Source organism: Dreissena polymorpha, chromosome 13 (assembly GCF_020536995.1).
Source record: "Dreissena polymorpha isolate Duluth1 chromosome 13, UMN_Dpol_1.0, whole genome shotgun sequence".
Classification (NCBI taxonomy): domain Eukaryota; kingdom Metazoa; phylum Mollusca; class Bivalvia; order Myida; family Dreissenidae; genus Dreissena; species Dreissena polymorpha.
In genome coordinates this window covers 65,106,672-65,129,559 of record NC_068367.1, presented here as the reverse complement: position 1 = coordinate 65,129,559, position 22,888 = coordinate 65,106,672, and the positions used below count along the sequence as shown (strand labels likewise).

At 37.2% G+C, this 22,888-nt stretch overlaps 1 protein-coding gene across 2 annotated transcripts in view; it reads right to left on the bottom strand.

Moving 5' to 3' along the window:
• Positions 1-19,794, bottom strand: part of LOC127855270 (uncharacterized) — a 224,944-nt gene extending 205,150 nt beyond the window's left edge. The window contains exons 1-3 of one of the 2 annotated variants that reach the window (XR_008037434.1): positions 18,996-19,794; positions 18,185-18,416; positions 1,323-3,918 (exon numbers count right to left, since the gene is read on the bottom strand). Coding sequence is in view for 1 of the 2 variants with exons in the window: in XM_052390719.1 (XP_052246679.1) it covers positions 3,086-3,918; positions 18,185-18,416; positions 18,996-19,079 (1,149 nt within the window). In the remaining variant the exon portion in view is untranslated. Of the gene's footprint in view, positions 1-526; positions 3,919-18,184; positions 18,417-18,995 lie in introns of those variants that run through there. The other variant, XM_052390719.1, reaches the window with a different exon arrangement.
• Positions 19,795-22,888: the final 3,094 nt, after the last annotated feature.

The following is a 22,888-nucleotide window of genomic DNA, read 5'->3' as shown; positions in this document are numbered from 1 at the left end:
ACACTTTACGCACATGCATTAAGCCCATTTTTCTCAGAACACGACTCAAATATGTCGCGCATCTGCAGATAATTCTGTAAAATACAAGCACTTAGCTGCCATTTAACAACACTATACAATCCGCTCACATACTGGCTAATAAAAAGAACAGTTTCCATAACGTTTAAGCTTCATAGTCCGGTTTTACAATGCTTTTTGGTGAAATGGAAAGCACATTTCTCAATTTAATTAAAAGGACTTGTTCACAGTTTGGAAAAAATGAATATTTTCAAACAAATTGTCATAGGTTAAAACAAGAGCACCGCCTTGCGGGTGCAGACCGCTCATCTATTTTCTTTTTAAAGGTGAAGGGACTCTTAATTTCAATCACAAACAAGGTAGGGGTGGACATTTATTACATTATCTTCCAAAAATGCGGGAAAAAAAATCGGGGGGGGGGGGTAGGGTGGGGGGGGGAGGGGATTCTTGGGTGCGATGGTTGGACGGTATTTCAATAATAAAATAATAAAAATAAATATTTGTGGTTTTTAGGTAAAGTGTGAGGGTGTGGTGGTCATTTGTAAGATGATCTTTTGCGGTATGTCAGGTAAAAAGTAGTTTTGTCAAAGTATCAATCAAATCTAATCATTAATAAAGATGGCAATTTTAGCAAAATTAAATAATTTGACCTTGAGAGTCAAGGTCATTCAAAGGTCAAGGTAAAATTCAACTTGCCAGGTACAGTAACCTCATGAAAGCATTATAGTATTTGAAGTTTGAAAGCAATAGCCTTGAATCCCTTGATACTTTAGAAAAAAAGTGGATCGAAACACAAAATTTAACCATATATTCAAAGTTACTAAGTCAAAAAAGGGCCATAATTCCATAAAAATGACAACCAGAGTTATGCAACTTGTCCTTTTACTGTACCCTTATGATAGTTTGCGAGTGTTCCAAGTATGAAAGCAATATCTATGATACTTTAGGGGTAAAGTGGACCAAAACACAAAACTTAACCAAATTTTCAATTTTCTAAGTATAAAGGGCCTATAATTCCGTCCAAATGCCAGTCAGAGTTACATAACTTTGCCTGCACAGTCCCCTTATGATAGTTAATAACTGTTGCAAGTATGAAAGCAATAGCTTTGATACTGTAGGAATAAAGTGGACATAAACACAAAACTTAACCAAATTTTCAATTTTCTAAGTATAAAAAGGGCACATAATTCTGTCAAAATTCCAGTCAGAGTTACATAACTTTTCCTGCACAGTCCCCTTATGATAGTTAGTAAGTGTTGCAAGTATGAAAGCAATAGCTTTGATACTTAAGGAATAAAATGGACCTAAACACAAAACTTAACCAAAATTTTCAATTTTCTAAGTATAAAAAGGGCACATAATTCTGTCAAAATGCACGCCAGAGTTATCTAACTTTGCCTGCCCAGTCCCCTCATGATAGTAAGTAAGTGTACCAAGTTTGAATGCAATAGCATTGATACTTTCTGAGAAAAGTGGACCTAAACGCAAAACTTAACCGGACGCCAACGCCAACGCTAAGGTGATGACAATAGCTCATAATTTAAAAAAAAAAAATATATGAGCTAAAAATGTATTTCTACTATTTAAACCAGCAATATTATAATATTTAAACAAGCAAAATAACACACTAGATTAAGAAAAAATCTTAAAAATATCGGTTCGTTAAAGGACAATCATCAATCAAAATCGATATTTTAAAGCTTTTCCTCATTATTTTTGTAAATTAGTGTTTAAACCATATCTTCACTTAAAAAGACGACATGGCGTTATCATAGAACGTTAGAAAAGTCCTTGGTTCGACAGCCAGGGAATTCACTGTTTTTATTTTATCCGTGCGCTTGGTATTATTATTAAAAATGTCAAATATTAAAGTAAAGGCATTGATTTTAATTATGTAATTTGTCTAAAATCAGAGAATCTGTGAACGTGAAACGATTGAAATTTGGATCCTGGTAAAACATCCGAGCCCAATCCTTTCAACAAATTCAGAATGATAAATATCGCTTCATCTTCACAATCTTTGGATACAGATCAAGAAGCACAGACTATTTGAATGACCGTGTGTGCGGACTATGAAAGTTATCCTTCATTTCACAAAGGAAATGCAATATATAATGCAATATATTTTGTACAAGAATACATAAATATACATTAACATGTTTTGAGCAAAAAAAATAAATAAAATATGCGTGTTGTAAACTACGCTTAAATATTATTACATTCTTCTTAAAATCGTCGAATATTTCGTACAATATTTAGTAAAATAAGGTTAACACATAAAAAAACAATGTTCCTTGTAGCAATAGCCAAAATTTCAACGCTAGGTGTGGTCTGTTAACGAAGATTTAACGCGATACAAAATGCTAATTTTTATTTTTGTGTGTCACAATATATTTCATGTACCTACCAGTTCTAACGAATACGTCGTTCTTCCGACCCTGCCCGAAGCGAGTCTCGCGTTCGCTCTTAAATATTCGGATAGCGTGGCGGAAAATTAACATGTAATATATTGTCGTACACAAAATAAAAACGAGAATTTTGTATCTCGTTAAATTTATGTTACCATTCTACATCTAGCGCTGAAATTGTGTCACTGAAAGGAACACTGTTTTAATGGGTTATTTTTTACGAAATATTTTGCGAAATATTTGTTGATTTTGAGTATTTATGTTATTTTATATAAGTTCTGTATTTTCTAAAAATACATGCTTTTTCAGTAAACCTGTATTCTGCGATAACCAGGTCCTTATGGTATCCTTTGTTATACAGTCATCTTCATTCAGACGAAAGACATAATCCATTACACCGATTAAATTTAAGCACTTTAATGTTATTGCATCGACAAGAGGTCTTCATTATTGTAAGTTCAAACGGTGTGTATCCCCGTAGTTTTAAGTCACATATACTAGTACCTCGGAAACAACCATACTCTATTACTTGCTGTCTTAACACGTGTCCAGCGCTCCTTGGTCTAAACGCTTCACGTGCTACTTCATCTGCAGTTAATCTCTTACCAAAGCAGTGCGCGTTTGACTTTGGTTTGACCGTCCATATCGACAAACTCTTTTCAAATATAGATATAAGTTGAGGTCACACCAAATCCTTTAATGCTATTGCGAGCGCTTGGTGACTCGCCGGGATCATCCGCCTCATCTGGAGGCTTATCGGGAGTCTCTGGTTGTTCAGTGCGTTGCGCAAACTTGAATTTGAATTTCAAATCCCGAGCGAAATTGTGACCGTTGGTGTCGCAAAGTCGTAAAGCGTTTTTCACCATAGGATGACCTTGAAGCTCGGTGAAATTGAGCGCAAGGTGAAAGGTCAACGGTGAACACACAGGCAGTTCCATGAACGTGTAACCGTTCTTGTCGAGGACACACCCCACTATCGTATTCTCCTCGAACGAATCCAGGAGCGTGAACAGTCCAGTGAAGCTTTTTAGACGCGGTTTGAAAGGTCCCCGGATGTAGCGAACGACGATGGGAAATGTTTGTTTCTCGACAAGCTCGGCGCTGTTGACGGACAGACGATTGCTGCCGTTGAGGTCATTAGGTATAATTTCTACGAACTCGCCACTCTGACTTAGGGGCATAATGATCGGATTGTCTTTGTCGTCGCGACACTTAAGGATCTTCATATCCTTCGAAGAACTGTTTTTATGCACCAGGAATTTCCCGTCCTGCTTCAGTTTTGCGCTTCCGGTGAGCAAGGTATCTACGGCGAACACGTTTCCGGGAAGGTAATCTAACCTGGGGTACTCGCCGACGCCGTTGTGCGGGTTGACCATCCGGTAGGCGGCCATCTTGCTCAGGTTGAGGAAGGCTTTGATGTTGGCCAAGGACTCGATCGTCTTGTGTGTCGTGTGGTCTTTGGAGGTCCGCGAACGCAGTCGTAGGAACGAGCCTGGAGGTAGAATAGTTGAGTGTAACAATTTAAGTAAACTCTAATGTAACAATTATTATTACAACAAAGTATGTTGGGGGAAATTAAAAACGAAATGCACAATGTAAAAGTAAAGCTCATGAATATAACTTAATTCCCTATAAAACAAGAAAAAGTTGTTATTTTAACTAACCCGACCGACCCTGATTTGATGCGCGGCTCTGAATTATTGTTGTCATTCCAGGTTGACTTTTATTTAAATGTAGCTAAATTCACTAAATAAGTATAAAGTTTGCGGCCAGTCTTGATACATACGCTCATATTGACTATATTCACTTTATATACAAGTCCCGTTCTGAGAAAACTGGGCATAATGCATGTGCGGAAAATGTCGTCCCAGATTAGCCTGTGCAGTCCGCACAGGCTAATCATGGACGACACTTTACGCCTAAATTGGATTTTGCTAAGAAGAGACTTCATTTAAACGAAAAATGCAATGAAAGCGAAAAGTGTCATCCCTGATTAGCCTGCGCGAACTGCACATGCTAATCTGGGACGACACTTTAAGCACATGCATTATGCCCAGTTTTCCTAGAACACGACACATACAATAAAATTACCTAAAACAAAATGTTAAAATACGTTTGGAAGATTTCTGCATTTAAATGCATATTATTGTTAAATTGGATATCGAAACAGTTTAGCCCATTGTAGCGCCGTTAAATGTCGCATCGCCGTTATATGTCGCATGCTACGAGATTTGTCGCAACGTTGACGATAAATGTCGCAAGGACCGATATATGTCGCAAATCCTACTGACGATATATGTCGCAACTTTAACGATAAATGTCGCACAAATTTCAACTGCCGATATATGTCGCAACATTAACGATAAATGTCGCACACCTTTGTAAGTCATGTTAAAAATGAAATGGTGAAGTAAAAATGACTAAAACTTAAAGGTTAGATCTAGATTACCCGACGGGGTTCTTTAAGTTGATTTCCACCAGAATGCTCAGTTTTTAGTAAGTATTGTCCGAAATGGTCAGTTGTGGTCAGTATTGTCCATAAATGTCAGCTGCGGTGAAGATCGACCGAAGCGGTCATATTTATTCATTTTCGACCAAAAACGTTCAGTTTTATTCAATATGAAAAAAATCCTTGTTTTGAATTTATCGGAAATCGGAAAAACGAGGTACCCGTAAGTTTTCTTTGGGTTTGAGGCCGTTTCGACAAGTTTGGCTATATAAGGTCAGTCTTACAGGAACCGTCTGGGTAAAACAAAATGTGAATCCCTCGGTTTATCTGCTGGAGACTGACAACTTTGCCATCTTTGAATAAGCGATAAAAGACGAATATTCTTGGGTAGAATCGTCAATCGCACCGGTACCTGCTCAGCTCTTTGGCTCATTGTGGGGCCGGCAAAGGACAATGCCTTTCTATGAAAATTGTCAGGAAATAGCGGTTCTCTTCTGAAACGGTTGGACGTGCGGGTGCAGCTGCGTAATGCATTAGATACTAAACCCATAATCAAATTATCGCCGATTACAGCTAACTTGACTGTGTGAACGGCTTTACACCCAACGTCAGTAATCAGTCTCAAATGACAAGGACTCCGTGTCGGTCGTAATTACTAGTAAACTGAACAAGCTGTACGATTTTCCAACCTAAATATGAAGAAAGGCTTGCACTAAGGTCTGTGTCAATTCAATATTTTTGTACGGCGATAAGATAAGTTCAGTAGCTGACAAAAGTCTCTTTAACGACACATACATTACTGTTGTCATTGACAAAAATAAGATACAAATGACAATTCTTCATAGAAATCGGAATATATTTATGGCATTTATTGAATATGTTAATTTCACCAGATTATATTCAAATCTTCATAGTTGTCAAACAAATATTTCGTTTTTGTGCTCCGCTGAACGTTTTCGGATCTTTGCAAGGGCGGTTCAAGAAGGGCGGAAGCGGCGTGCGCCCCCCCCCCTTAAATCAGTCAAGATGTTTAAAAATTAAAATGTGCATATTTGGGCCTTAAAATCGAATGCCAAAGGTTGCTTAACCAAAAAAAATGCCTTTGGCGATGGAATTAGATAGCACAAACTACTATCAAACGTTTTAGGGTTAACAATTTTTCATTAAAGTACCCGCCCTATGTAAAACTTGACCTACGCCCCTCCCCGTATTCGAAAACCCTGGATCCGCACCTGCTTTGATGTCACAAAAATGATATCACAAATTTACAGATGTTCGGATGACAGCCACAGTACGAAAGTCTTATTGCTAACAATCATTTTAACAGACAAATCAATTAACTTAAATAAATGGCAGCAAAATGAGATCGTCCATCTGGTTGACATTTAGTTTAGACATGTTTCTACAAGATGCAAACACGATTCGCGATTATAAAATTTAATTGGATGAAGTATTCTTATCCAACAGTTGAATTATCTGGGATTTCATTTTGGCACGCTTACTAGAGAAAGAACCATGAAGACAGCGATGCTGATTTTTAGGTAATTATTGTTTATGTTTGATTTTAGTTGGGCATGAATATACCACGATTGCTCGTGTGATTAAACCATGGTAACTATAACATACCTTTATATACCTTGATTTCATAAAAAGCTTTGCAAAGTCATATACATAAAGTAAATGTGATTTGCATGAAATTTGTTGGTGCATTTTGACTTTTTTTAATGTTAAAAAAGATATTTTAATTTTGAATGGCGATTATGAAAAAACATGACGCTTACAATTACTTGTTGTTGTCGGAGGCGAACATTAAATTCCTTCAAAACGTAGAACACGGGTGCAATATTATTGGTTGTTCATTTTCTTGTATCATAAAGGCTTTGCCAATAGTCTTTTAACGAAATATTCAAATTGGTACATAAATACTGTTCATTTACTAAATGGTTTAACTATTATTATAAAATGCATTTAACATGAAAAGTATATGTATAAGAAAAACGTATTATTGTCACAACTAGTATTTTCCTTAAAGCATCGAGACCAGGACCGATTTTATTATCTATTTCCTATTTGGATTCAACATACTTTAATAAAATTTATATGCAAAAATTAGAAATCTTAAATTCAGAAAAGGAACGTCTTTGCATCGCCTGCCTTCTCCACGGTGAAATATTACTTTCTATGGCGAAATATATTTTAATTAATGAATGCATATATTGTAATTATTCAATTTTCTAGCGGAAATTTTGCAAAATCTATGACGTCAAATCAAAAGCCGTCGACGTCGCCAATTAACGTATCGCGAGCGTTAAAGGGCGACTACTCTAAATGAATTTGTCGGAGCAGAAGTATAATGCTGCCACCGGACTGAATACTTCGAGTTTTTTCATTGGCTAATTTAATGAAGCCCACGTGCAATCTCTTGCACGACGGTTACATTACATTCACCTCTGTGTTGGGCTCAGAACGGACAATTGTTATGAAAGCGTCTCATTTATGTCATGATCATTCCAAGCGTTCATCATTGAGGTTACAGAATACTAAACAATCTCTTGCACGACGGTTACATTGCATTCACTGCATTAAAGAAAACCGTCTCATACCATGATATCTTTTATCAGTCTTAATTCATTATTATAAAATTGATATGTTTTTTATGTTAAGAAACCAACATACATACACACGTCGAAGCAATTCCTAACGTCACTCAAAAAAATATGTTCAATTGTTTACATTTGTGAAGTGCGTGGAATGATTCCATCTGCGTAAATGGGCAATAAATTAGTTCCAAAGAGTTGCATTAAAACTCGCAAGTTTTTGCACGATTTATCGTACATTTAAAAGTCGTATTTCTTAATGTAATGCATGCGATCTTAAATATCCAATCAAATATACGTTGGATGCGTTTGTTCGGTTTTATCTATTTTATAGACAAAATGGAGGGCTGAGCCTTTCGCAGAGTTGTATGTGAGAGCAAGGAACGACAACTCTGCGTGGAGATTGGCCCACGTGCCGTCGCAATTCGTTTTCACGCGCTCTATATTAAATAAGCCAATGGAAACAATCGATAGTATTCACCCCGGAGGCAGATTTTGACTTCTGCTCCGACAAAATCATAAGAGTATTCGCCCTTTAACTCAGTGCGCGTGTCTCGCGATACATTAATTTAAACAATACTGTAAAATGTTGAGATAAGGGGGTACGAGGGTCAGCCCCAAAGCATCTAGAGTGTTTCAATCATTATCAAAGTACTTGACGAATTTACTTGACACTTTGTCCATCCATCGTATTACCAAATGCTTATTACATGTGCGATCGCATGGGGAAAATACGTTTCGCTTGCTATGGAATCAGGGAACGCACAATTAAGGTCTCATATAATCGGCCGGTGCAGGTCAGGGGAAATGACGTCGTAACCATAACGTTTTAATTGGAATAATGTCAGCAGTGTACTTTTATGTCAAGTTTGGTAAACAGTGAGCTCTATTGCTTGTTGATCAAGGTCTTATAATAAAGATTCAAATTCCCGTATTGTGCGATTTTTCGAAAAAAAAGTATTCTAAAAATATTACAACAGTTTAACGTTGATAAAACATAATTATTAGTTAAAGCAATAAGACAATAGAACCGTTAACAGAGTTTTAGTTTATTGCTGTTAACTAACATAATAGTAATGCTTTATTTCAGGTTGATATGTTTGCTGTTGCAGATTATAATGGCGCTAGCAAAGGGCTGGAGGACGTGCGGGCTAATGTCCGATACAGAGTATAGGATCATGTTCGAAGCGGTATCGGAAGGGACCTATCATGTACCGGTTGCAGAAAAGACACCCTTAGAACGATCTACACTGCGAAGATTTCACAGAAACAAAGAGTTTTATTCGATTGAAAATAATCGACTGTACTATAAGGGAAAAGAACTTTTGTGTGAATCAAAATGCAGCAAAGTTATAACTCATAATTACCATAAAAGTAAAGGCATTGGTGTGAAAACGAAGATATACTGGAGTTTCAGAGGCAAAGATAAAGCAAGTTATTTCTTAACTGCCGGATTATCAGAAGGGAAATGCAAAGTTTTCGAACAATGCCTCTCTAAAGCATGTGTGCAGCAGTTCTGTGCACGATATACTTCAAATTGATCTCGTCGATATGCAGAGACATGCAGTTATATACAATATAGAAAAGTGTAAATTCATTCTAAGCGTAATGGATATATTTAGTCGGTTTGTGCGGTTACGAGCTATACCTAGCAAATCAGCCGATGTAATCACTAAACATTTGAGTCGCATATTTGCAGAATTTGGTAAACCAAAAATAATTCAGCATGATAGAGGACGTGAATTCGATGGGGAAGTAAAACGGTTGTTGAAAGTTCTCAATATAAAGAATATCAAAAGTCGCCCTTATCACCCTCAAAGTCAGGGTAAAGTTGAAAGGATGCATAAAAACATTGAAGCAAAAGATTGCATACGATTTGACGCATGCGAATAGCTTTGGTATAAACTGGGCAAAACAGCTACCAGAGTATCAACGTATACTTAACAATGACCCAAAAGAATGTTTAGCATGGAAGTCACCGCATGAGGTTTACAATGGAAGGGATCCTTATAATGACAATTCAAAGCTATATCGCAAACTGCTAATAAACAAACTAAGAGATGCCGCAAAAGTCGCAACACTACAGTGTAATAGGCGAAACGACAGAGCTCAAGAGAAGGCAAACAAAACACCGATTTATAATATTGGAGACTCAGTGCTGTTACGCTATAAGAAAAAATGTTTATTAAATAGGAGAATATGGGCAGTAGATGGGGTGATACAGAAGCGATCTATGAAAACAAACATGCACAAAATTAAATATGGTGTCCCCGAATCTGCTGGAGCAGGACAATCTACCCGTTCGGAAGAAAAATGGTACCACGTAAGCAACCTCGCACAATATACGTGTACATCAACTGGTGCATCCAACAAGAAACGGTTACATCGAAAACAGTATTGCATAGCTACAACAAAATCGTCTCTGCTTGAAAACTTGAGATCGGAATTCAGATTGCCCGTCGTAATGGATCCTATTGGGAACGGAAACTGTCAGTTTGGAGCTGTTTCATATCACCTACGCCAGAATGGAATACATAGGTCGGAAGAAACGCTTAGACACGACGTAGAAACTTTTTTGAGGCAAACACCCGTACTTGGTAAAAGGATTTGTGGAGCAAACTGGTGGAACTCAATACTTGAGCAACCACGAAATTATTTGTCGCGGATGTCTACAGAATATGAATACGGTGACCAAATAACATTGCAAGCGATGCCGCAGCTGTATAATATGCAGATTTTAATAGTGTCGACCAGGAATAGTGCCACTATATTGATAAGTCCGGATGGGAGTTCATGTCTGTCAAGCCGTTACCCTCTAATAATACTTGGACATTACCCAGAGGGCGCCGGTGAGCATTACGTTGCCCTTGGTTATAATAGACATGTATTAGAAAGAATTGTAGAAACATCAGCACAAGTAACGTGGGAAACTGATCCACCTACGAGCGATGATGACCTGAACGTCGGCGGTGATGACCTGAGCGATGGCGGTGATGACCTGAGCGCTGGCGGTGATGACCTGAGCGCTGGCGGTGATGACCTTAACGCTGGCGGTGATAACCTGAGCGCTGGCGGTGATGGCATACAATATTCAATACAATGTTATCGTAATTTGTGTTGCTGTAATAATGTTACAGTTTTATTATATCTTACAACATTTGGCCAATCTTGATAACTGCAGTCCATTTAGCACAGGGAAATAACAACTGGCTACTCGAGCCAAGAATTATAAGAATTGTTTGGGTCAATATTGACCACAACTGACCATTTCGGACAATACTGACCGCAACTGACAATTATGGAAAATACTGACCACAATTGACCATTTCGGACAATACTAACTAAAAACTGACCATCCTAGTGCAAGTCGGCTCAAAGAACCTCGTCGGGTAATCTAAATCTTACCTTAAAGTTTTAGTCATTTTACTTCAAGTTTTCGTTTTTAACATGACTTACAAAGGTGTGCGACATTTATCGTTAATGTTGCGACATATATCGGCAGTTGAAATTTTTGCGACATTTATCGTTAAAGTTGCGACATATATCGTCAGTAGGATTTGTGACATTTATCGTTCCTTGCGACATTTATCGTCAACGTTGCGACAAATCTCGTAGCCTGCGACATATAACGTCGATGCGACATTTAACGGCGCTACACCCATCTTACCAATTTTTTTGGGTGATATTAGTGGAAACAATTGACTTTTAGGCATAATTGCGGAGCATAAAATTAATTAAATCACCATGAGGGGGGTTTACCTACACAATGAATTACATACATGCACTTTTTTGTATTTATACATGTGACAAGGTTACAATATACTAAATACTTTTGGTGTTCAATGCTATACCCTCTAAAAACAAAATCTTCATTTATTTGAAGACACAATTCTCTTTACGGGCACTTGCCATGACTTTATTTTTGAATATTTCTGTGTTCATGTGGTAGGGAAAACATTGTTGTATACTACAAATTAACTGTTTTGCTTTTAGGTTGGAGACTACATGAGACTTTGACAGTTGGCGGGAAACCATCATCAACTGGAGAGATGCCGGTAAAAAGATGGCCATAAAATAGTGCCCGCTGATTCGCAATGAGTTCTTTCTTACATACTGGATGACCTATCTTTTTTTATTGTTTAAATCATTGCGGCTTGGAATGCTCTTTAAGAAAAGGTATGGTTATGGGGGTGTCTACGTGCAAAAGTTTGACTTTATTTTTTGTTAAAGTTATTGCTTTTACATTGAATTTGTGTAGGAAATCTTTTGGTATATTGTGACCACAACGCTCGATGTACGGTAGAAGACGGTGAAAATATTATTGTTGACACAGCTATGTATGTACTCAGAGAAAAGATGTGCAGTACAGACGGCGATAAATACTGGGAAATGGCTGCTTATAATTAGAACCTATAAAAAAAAATTCAAAGCTTAACTCGGTTGAACGGAACTAGTCAGCGTTAATCATCATCTCTTGGTTTTGCCCACAAAAAGAAAATGTCGTAAATATCGAACGCAGTGAGGGCATAATGATCTTCCTTCTCTACACTTCATTATGTAGGCTTAAGGTGTCTATAATTTATAACTTTCGCCAGCAGGTATCCACAAATTACAGATGTACTCGTTTAGCTGAGAAGTTGCGATACGCTGAATTTTAAATAAGGATGAATGAAAGTGTTGATATATAACAGGTCATGAGTGACAGCATGAATCGGAGTCAGTAAGTTCCAGTACCTAATGGGATGCATAATTTATATATTTTGAAAGGAAACCAACAATACATTTAAATTTTGCGACATCATTGTTTCGTCAACCTGTGGTTTCGCATTTTTCAATGTTGGCCATACAAGGTCGGGAACGCGAAAATACGATAATACGACTTACATACAATTATAGTTCGTGATATACCGGCAAATAACGAGATCTCGTCTCGTAATCCCGCGTCGCGATTTCCGGTGTTTCGGACATTGTTCTCGCATTTTTGCGCCTGCATACCAGAGGTTTGAATTAACGAAATATCGAGTGGCTTAACCGAACACCATAATAAACAGCTAACGAACTCATTAAATCAGATAAATATATGTAATTTAGATGTATTCATGTTGTTAAACTATTATTAATTGTATTTGGGGATAGCGCCGTTTGCTTTTACCATAGACACCGTATCATGGATGCGTTGAATAGCCTCTTAGATAAAAGCACCATAAAAACATCCACCTGCATGATAGGTATACTAAGCAATTTCACCATTTTAGTTTAAACCTATTTATTTTAGCTCGATTGCACAAAAAGCCCAAGGCTTATTTGAAACGCTCTCGAGTCCGTTTCCTGGGACTAAAACCAGTACTTAATGACTATGGGTGAAATCTAAAGAACGCTCCCACAGTGGGGATCGAACCCGTGACGTCCCGATCGCTAGGCGGACACCATATCAACTTCACCATTGCGACCATTTTAGAGTTCGACCTAAAAAGTGAAACTTCATTTAAAGAAAGTCCTACCGACGACAGTAAAGGGGGTAAACATCTGTTTTTTTTCTGCCAATTATATGACTACAATATAGAGATTGAGAAGGTATTTCGTCCGGGAATTTGGTTGCACTTATTTGATGTCTGGCCCCTTTTCACAATACTTCTTTAAATGGTTTCAAATCTAACTTGCTTTATAAAGCCATTGATTTCATTTATTCGAAATACTATTTTAAAATTGAAAGTTTTGTAGAAAATTAATTTCGATTCATGCATCTTGGTTTTGCAATATTATATTGTATACTTCCACACTCTCGTCGTATGTATGCGATCTCGTGGCGTATCATTATGCCTTTGTATTGTTTTTAACAATCGCGAGAACACGAGCGGGATGGGTAAATTAACTGAGAAACGTTGCTGAAATATGTGGATATAAGTTAACAAAGTCGTTCAAATCGAAACACAATTCGAAAACAAAAGATTACGATGCGAGCTCGCGACAATTATTTTTCGATCCCGAACCGCACTGTTAAAATCTCGCATCATGCTTATACTAATGGAACGCCGTATTTTATGCAAAACAAACAACTGTTCGCAAGCGCTCGTTGTGAATGTACCCGATGATTGCATATCCAACTTAAATTTAAAACACATAAAATGTAATATGGTCATGGTCTGCTGGAGCGAATACGATAATCAAGTGGGCAGGAGAAATATAAATGTGTCTGTATGTCGATCTTTTTTAGGTCCTTTCCGAACCCAACACTCCTACCTAATTAACTTACTAGACTCACGAAAGTTGGGACGAGTTTCGCATTATAGCTGCATTTTCCAGTAATTTCGTTGTTATTGAAAGATCTTTCAATTTTGGCGTGGTCTTTTGTTGTGGGGGTAAGCTGGGTACCCGGAGAACCCCCCCCCCCCCCCCCTGTACTGTATGGTGACCACCAACCAAAATCAAATGCTGCCGGGATCGGGCGTATAGGTGAGAAGCGCGTCAGTAATGTTAATAAGCTTACACATCTTATCTATGGTGGCAACTTTATACGATATCGTTCTGAAGTGGTGGTCGCCAAAACAAAAAGGACGCAAGTACGCTAACGCCGCCATTTTTCGCTCTTTAATTTCGTTCTCATGGTTAAAATAGCATTCGTCGATCTGGCCTGTTGACGTGTTGATGACATTCAACGCGACAAATCGCTAGCATGAGGGACAAAAGGGAGCCAAATCGACAAAAATGACATGTGTCGCCCTTGTTTTTGCTGTAGCGTGTTCTTGTGTTAGTGACCTTCAAACTCGCCAACGCTCTAAAACAACATGGCAGACATCAGCCACCATAATTGAATCGAAGGACAAATGGCAACCTGACAATGGACTCCCTGCGTTTTCTTGCACTCCCGTACATTGAGCACCTCATTAATTTGTCAGCCAGAACAAGTGGCATCCGATTTAATTGTCCACCCGAACAATCGGCACCCGATTAAGGGCGATTGATAAAGCCCGTCAACACTTTGTTGGACTGCTTAGTCTAATCCGCTAATTGGTGTGGTAAAAGAGATGAATAAATCCGTAAACAACGGGCTTTGTTATAAAAAAATTATCAAAGTTAATTAAAGTATTTCCGTAATTTATGATTTCAGCAAAAACAAAAAACTGCGACAGAAAATAAAAGTTAATAGAAGAAGAAAATTTGATTTTTTAAACGAAAAAAATGGAATTCATCACGAAACATCAGGGTGTGCGAAGGTTGTGTGACGACAACAACATGGTTGCTTTTTCTCAGCAAAGTCTGTTGTTATTATACAAAATAAAAACATTGAATAGAAAAAAAATACAGAAATAATTTTATTATTGAAATCCTGCCATTTTCAGTCAGCTGAGAGACAAAATTATGAAGATAGATTTTATGGTGGACCAATATGCCGACTATTCCACTACATATGGCGAGGATTAACATTCCTTAAACAAGACCATAAAATATTAACGCTAAATACCCGCTAGTTTTACACTATTCTTGTGTACATGTCACAAGTGTAAATTTAATAACAAATATTGGTGTATTCGAGTATGTGTTTTTTTAATTATAAATATTACATTATTTCAAAACACAAATGACCCAATAAAAGTGCAATATACTGACGGTTGGTGTTTAACGACACAATTTGGAGGAGAATAATAATGACAAGCCATTTATTGTTTTGAAGACTTATGATTTAATCATATATAATACATTAGACGAATAATACACAGGTCTGTCGGGTAAAAGACTCTTAATAAGATATGATTGAGCTGGTATGAAGCAAACCCGTCTGTCAACAATGCTCTTCAGATTACAGACTGGATAACTATGACAGTAACGACAAAAGCCCCAAATTTGATGACAGACCACGGACTCTAGATGAGACTATACGCTCCGTGGACAGACGTAAAGATTGTATCTCGGGGGAAAGGGTAGGTATAAGCTTATCGCGGAGAAAAATCAAGCGCACAGGTAAAATATTTCCAAATTTGGAATGGAAATAATATATAGAGGATATTTGTTGGATTCGATGGAATATTGATTTTATTTCACGAGTGATCTTAAAAAAAATAAATTTAACGAGTGGTGCAGCCACGAGTGAAAATATGTATTTTTATGATCACGAGTGAAATAAAATCGATATTCCATCGAATCCAATAAATTTTCTTTTTATTTTATGCTTTTTTCACCGATAATTTACGTTATACAAGAGTTTTACATGAAAATTTCGCTGAATTTATTACGACATTTCGTCGAAAAAATGACGTCATTTCACAGTTCTCTATAAACCACCGGAAATCATAATATAAATAGAGGATATTTGTTGGATTCGGTGGCATATCGATTTTATGTCACGAGTGATCATAGAAAACAATATTTTCACAAGTGGCGAAGCCACGAGTGATAAAATATATTTTCTATGATCACGAGTGAAATAAAATCGATATTCCACCGAATCCAACAAATTTTCTTTTTATTTTATGCTTTTTTCACCGTTTATTTACATTGTAAATGAGTTTAACTGTATAATTTCGCTGGATTAATGACGTTATTTCGTCAAAAAAAATGACGTCATTTCACAGTAAAACAGTGAAAAATACGTTTAAAACTGTGGAATACCAATTTTATTTCACTGATATTTCTCTATAAACCACCGGAAAGCATAAAATAAAAGATTTCAACTCTCTCTTTCTCTCTCTCTCTCTCTCTCTCTCTCTCTCTCTCTCTCTCTCTCTCTCTCTCTCTCTCTCTCTCTCTCTCTCTCTCTTTCCTAATTAAATCCGAGACATGAGCTACGTTAATTGCCATATTATGTATCGTTTTATTGGAGTCAATTGAGAAAATATTAATAACTAACTAGTTTTAAAACCATGCATACTATTATAACTATTTTTATCGATCATTATCATGTGGTTTGTAATGGCGTCGGAGATTTGATGAACGCTGCACGAGGCCAGTCAAATTGATCTCTGTTCGGCGGTTGTGGGGGCAGACGTATGTGTGTGGGTGGGAGAGAGGGCGTTTCGGTCATATTTCAATCAATAATATACATGTGTACGGGTGCGTGAAAAAAAAAATGTTTCGGTGAACGTAAATGAAACACATTTTACATGTTTAAACCTTGGTTTCCTTAAGCAAGCTTATATTTATTTTACAGACTTAAAGCTTACACACCAAACAACATGAGAAAGTCAGACGACAGTCATGCCAGTGTGCCTTAAAATGAGCTGAATGCGGATTCGTTCAGATTCATATTAACTCTTTCAGTACTGGAACCGAATTTTGAAGGCCTTTGCAAACAGTTTGGATCCAGATGAGACGCCACAGAACGTGGCGTCTTATCAGGATCCAAACTGAATGCTTTTCTGATAGTATTCTTTGAAGAAAATGGAAGACAATGCTAATTTTATAAATTCAACAGACGACATTTTAGCAGAGGATAAATTTCCCAGCATGCAAAGGGTTAAAGTTTTGTGTTTTCCACTTTATGTATCTCATACGTAGGAAAACAACCACATGCGTACCTGCTCTTAGCCATTCTTAGGACAAACGGTACTTTAAGTGATTAAATTAGTACATGTACTTCAAATATCAATATTATATGAAAGAGTCCCTTTAAGTGCGATCGATATCGCGATTTCATAACTCTTTATATAACAGTAAACGTGGGCGAGTAACACTAATTATACATTACCAAACAAATATAGACCACATTGAATGAAAGCAAACCGTGAATCGGTCAAAAGGTGAATACAATTGCGGATTGATTGCTTATGATCTTTTTCTAGTGTGCTCTAATTAAAAGTCATAATATTGAAGGGGTATTTACATAATCCACTGGTTCATGGGAAAAATTCTTTGAGAAAAAAATCAGGGAAAGCTTCTAACATAGTTTTTTATATCGGCTAATCAACATGCGAATTCATGAATACAAATTCCTAACTTATGCCTCCGCGAGTTAACGATTAAGGACAGTGATTAAAGGGGCCTTTTCATAGATTTGGGCATGTATTGAAGTTTGAATGCTTGTAAACATTGGGTCTAATAAGCTCCAGTAAAAAATCAACAATAAATAATAAAAAAAAGTAATCGTCAACAGAGCTCGAACCACTGACCCCTGGAGTCCTGGAGTAAAAGTCTACCCACTTATACCACTCGGCCATTCGTGCTCTTACAATTAATGTTGTATTTTATAATTTATATAAGCAATCCTCGTAGTTTCACAAAATATAACGACAACAACAGAACTCTCCTTTTTATTCAATCGTTTCGCGTTGCAAAGCTTTATAATTTTCATGTTTTTAAATCGTAAAAGATGCATATAATGGCTATTTTAGAGCATGGCAAATGTTAAGTATAACTGTTTCGATCCTCACAAATATCATAACTAAAACGAAAATTTGCGAATCTGAAACAATTTTTTTTTAATTTTGTCAATTTACAAAGACGTGAAAAAGGCCCCTTTAAAGGTGAGTTACGCACAATCGTGCAGAGAGCTGCATAAGGAGGCCTTTTGGGGGAAATGACGCCATATTCATAAACGCGGAAAAAGTTATGGTTGTGAATATTGACATTCGATATTATGTAGAATGCTTATCTGGAAAACAGGTCACGTCGGTGGATAAACAAATCATACCGGTAATGCAGCGTTTGCGTGTAAATGACGCAAGTTGGTATTACATGTATATGAACTTAACATTTTAATGGCCGCAGCGTTCTCCTACCTTCATAATCATTGGGAATAGTCACAGTATCATCGTTCTCTGTAAAGCGACCGGTCAGAGGGTCCAGTACCACGTTCCGCGCCAGTAACTTCCGGACGGCGCGAGACTCGAACAGCAGTATCGGCTGACCGAGGTTGACCGGCATTGATGAGCTGTCTCGCTTGACCAAGATCGACAGGGGTTGACACTTCACTATTTGCGGGAGGCTGAACTGGCTTAGCAGTTCGTCTACCTGAAATGGTTTACACAATATCTCAGAGGCACTTCTCCACGTTTGTCGACGGAAACGCATGTCACATGTTATCCAGATGACAAACATCAGCTACGATTTGCAGAAGGAAACGATGTAATACAGAGATGTTAAAAATGTAATAAAAACACATAAATCACAATATTTCAATATAAGTGGTATTCCTTAAAGTACCAATGCTATTGTCATTTTTGTGGTTTTGCCGATTATGCCTGCTGAATGAACTAGAAATTGAACTTATACATGTATAAGCTTTCCGGGGGCATTTGACTTTAGTTAGTGGTCAACATGCCCAATACTCAACCCAACAACCCCCCCCCCCCCACACCCCCCCCCCCCGCGCCGGTAACATACAAAAAAACTACATCAATATTTTAAATCTTTTTTTTTCAGTAAACAATAGATAGCTGGAAATTGCAGATATTTCATATTTAAAAAGTTTAAAGTCAGATACGGGTCCTCATATAATGCAGCCTTCGGCGCCGAAGGACTTCATAAATTTAGAATTACCCGCCTCGTAAGTGAAGCATGCTGTATAAAACTGATATTAGGATCGGTTACCTTATAGGCCTGCGTGCTCCACTGTGCTCGCTTTTGCTGCGCCGACCCGCTCTCCGACACTCGGGCCGTCCGACGCGCCGACATCTTGTCGAAAACTGCTTCCGGTCCAAATAGACGCTGGTGTTTTTACACGGCTTTAGTTGGTATCAGAAGGAAACCTGACTGGTTGACCAGAGCGTTCAGAACCCGCTGACGCTTGAACGCCACAGCCACGGTAAAAAAACGACAACACAAAACAACAAATTTACCACTATGTGGCGGACGCCATCAAAGACAGACTGACATAACACGCGATGCGCACGACGACGGTATTACTTATTTTTATAAAGCCAGTCCAGCCGAACCGTGCAAAATATATAATTATCTAACAACGATGATTTTCACTAGTTTTGACGGATTATCTGGAAGAAGCGATTCTATTCTGTTTCGCATTTCTTGCAAATTCCTTTTTTAGTATTTGATTTCATAATCATAAATCCACAACAATGCATTGACATGTCGACATTTTTCCTTTCACTGAGGCGAAACGAGGTTTTCTATTGTGAAACTAACATTAAATAAATTATTAATTCAATTGCCACACACGCTTGGTGCGATTTCAGTGCTGCGATATTGCGCGAAGTCTGTTAACATAGAATAAATATTTAATTCAACTGTCTCCCGTAAGTGTCCTAAGTTAAAACAAAGTTTGGCAGTTTATCACAAAATGGTATTCAAAACTCTCAACACTTTGATGGCTCGCTACCAACGTCCTTTTAATCAAATAACAGCAAAACAAGACGCCGACATTCAAACACATAGAATTTATCGATTTAAATACCCCAAAACTGTCGTACAGTTGCGCACTCGACCACGCTCTAATGAACATATTTATAATTGTACATACATGTAGTGTTTAAGATTTACCGGTCGATGGCTTTTATAAATGTATTAGCACACTTTCGATGGCTTGTTTCGATTTTCTCGTCCAATAGTGGATTGAAATAATATTGGTCACGCTTAAGAAGTCAGTGGGTAGAGGTTACAATATACTAAATCATTTTGGTGTTTAATGCTATACCCTCTAAAGAATGGAACGTCATTTATTTGAAGACACAATTCTCTGTATGGGCACTTGCCATGACTTTATTTTTGAATATTTCTGTGTGCATGTGGTAGGGAAAACATTGTTGTATACTACAAATTCAGTGTTTTGCTTATAGGTTGGAGACTACATGAGATTTTGACAGATTGCGGGAAACCCTTATCAACTGGAGATCAGCCGGTAAAAAGATGGCCTTAAAACAGTGACCGTTGATTCGCGTCGATTTCTTTCTTACATACTGGATGACCTATCAATTTTATTGTTGAAATACATTCGGCTTGGCATGCTCTTTAAGAAAAGGGTATGGGTATGGGGGTGTCTACGCGCAAAAGTTTGACTTTATTTTTCGTTGAAATAGTCGGTTTTACATTGAATTTGTTAAGGAAATCTTTTGGTATATTGTGACCTAGGCGGTTTATTTACGTAATGTATACTGACCTAAAAAAACGCGACATATTTTTGCGTAATGTATACTGACCAAAAAATGCACCGAATTAATAAGCTTCTAACACTGCATTAATGAAATTGCACAATATATGGGTGCAGCATTTGCATTTTACATAAATAGTGCATACAACGCATTGGCAATCTGATGTGTAATATGTTTTTATTTATAAACTGTATAAACTCAAATTAAAAATTGTAATAGTGAATGAATATGCAATACACCAAATAACAAGAATTCCAAGCAATTGATACGCGGCCAACAACTGAAACAAAACCAGCAACAATTAAACCTTTCTTTTCAATTTAATTATTTAAAATGTAAATGTGCAACCTTTATTTTCAAACCATTATGTAGGTCAACATATTTTATAAGAATATTTCTTGTTTAAGTTTGATCTGTGAGACGTCCATTATAAACGGTCTATGCCTTAGTTCAAGTTTAAAAAGTAGTTATGGAATGGGACCATAATACATGTGATGTATCAGATATGATGAATGCTGCAGATTGTAGTTATGGAATGGGACCTTAATAAATGTGATGTATCAGATATGATGAATGCTGCAGATTGTAGTTATGGAATGGGGCCATAATATATGTGATGTATTCCATATGATCAATGCTACAGATTTTAGTTATGGAATGGGACCATAATACATGTGTTGTATCAGATATGATGAATGCTGCAAATTGTAGTTATGGAATGGGACCTTAATAAATGTGTTGTATCAGATATGATGAATGCAGCAGATTGTAGTTATGGAATGGGACCTCAATAAATGTGATGTATCATATATGATGAATGCTGCAGATTGTAGTTATGGAATGGGACCTTAATAAATGTGATGTATCAGATATGATGAATGCTGCAGAGTTTAGTTATGGAATAGGACCGTAATACATGTGCTATATCAGATATGATGAATGCTGTAGATTTTAGAAATGGAATGGGACCTTAACAAATGTGTTGTATCAGATGTGATGACTGCTGCAGATTGTAGTTATGGAATGGGACCTTAATAAATGTGTTGTATCAGATGTGATGACTGCTGCAGATTGTAGTTATGGAATGGGACCTCAATACATGTGATGTATCAGATATGATGAATGCAGTAGATTGTAGTTGAGGAATGGGACCTTAATAAATGTGATGTATCAGATATGATGAATGCTGCAAATTGTAGTTATGGAATGGCACCTTAATACATGCGATGTATCAGATATGATAAATGCTGCAGATTGTAGTTGAGGAATGGGGCCTTAAATGTGATGTAGCAGATATGATGGACTGAAGATTGTAATTATGGAATGGGACCTTAATAAATGTGTTGTATCAGATGTGATGACTGCTGCAGATTGTAGTTATGGAATGGGACCTCAATACATGTGATGTATCAGAGATGATGAATGCTGCAGATTGTAGTTATGGAATGGGACCTTAATAAATGTGATGTATCAGATATGATGAATGCTGCAGATTGTAGTTGTGGAATGGGACCTTAATAAATGTGATGTATCAGAGATGATGAATGCTGCAGAGTTTAGTTATGGAATTGGACCTAAATAAATGTGATGTATCAGATATGATGAATGCTGCAGATTGTAGTTGTGGAATTGGACCTTAATACATGTGATGTATCAGATATGATGAATGCTGCAGATTGTAGTTATGGAATGGGACCTTAATAAATGTGATGTATCAGATATGATGAATGCTGCAGATTGTAGTTGTGGAATGGGACCTTAATAAATGTGATGTATCAGATATGATGAATGCTGCAGATTGTAGTTGTGGAATGGGACCTTAATAAATGTAATGTATCAGATATGATGAATGCTGCAGATTGTAGTTGTGGAATGGGACCTTAATAAATGTAATGTATATAATATGATGAATGCTGCAGATTGTAATTATGGAATGGGACTTCAATGATTGTGATTTATCAGATATGATGAATGCTGCAGATTATGCAAGTACCGGGTCACATGTATGCATCGTTCTGAAGACACCAACACCGTACCTTATCCAGAGTGGGTAATCACGTGATGGTCAAGATGGCGACGCCCATGCCGAGAAAGGTATTCTTCGCCGTTTCATACAAATATCCATCAAGAAACAAAGAGCTTTGGTTTTATACCCGGCATTTCTTGTTAAATGCCGCTCACTTTCCAGCCATATCAGCAAGAAAGTTACTAGCGTGTATTTCGTATTAATCTTTGCTCTATATCTTGACTTTACTCGCTGCGTATTTTTTATGGGTGGTGGTGACCTATTAACAGCTCCGCTTAGAAATTTTGCGGGGAGTTAAGTCGAGATATAAACCGAATTTGAAAACGAAACAAACACTTAGCGCCTTTTTACTG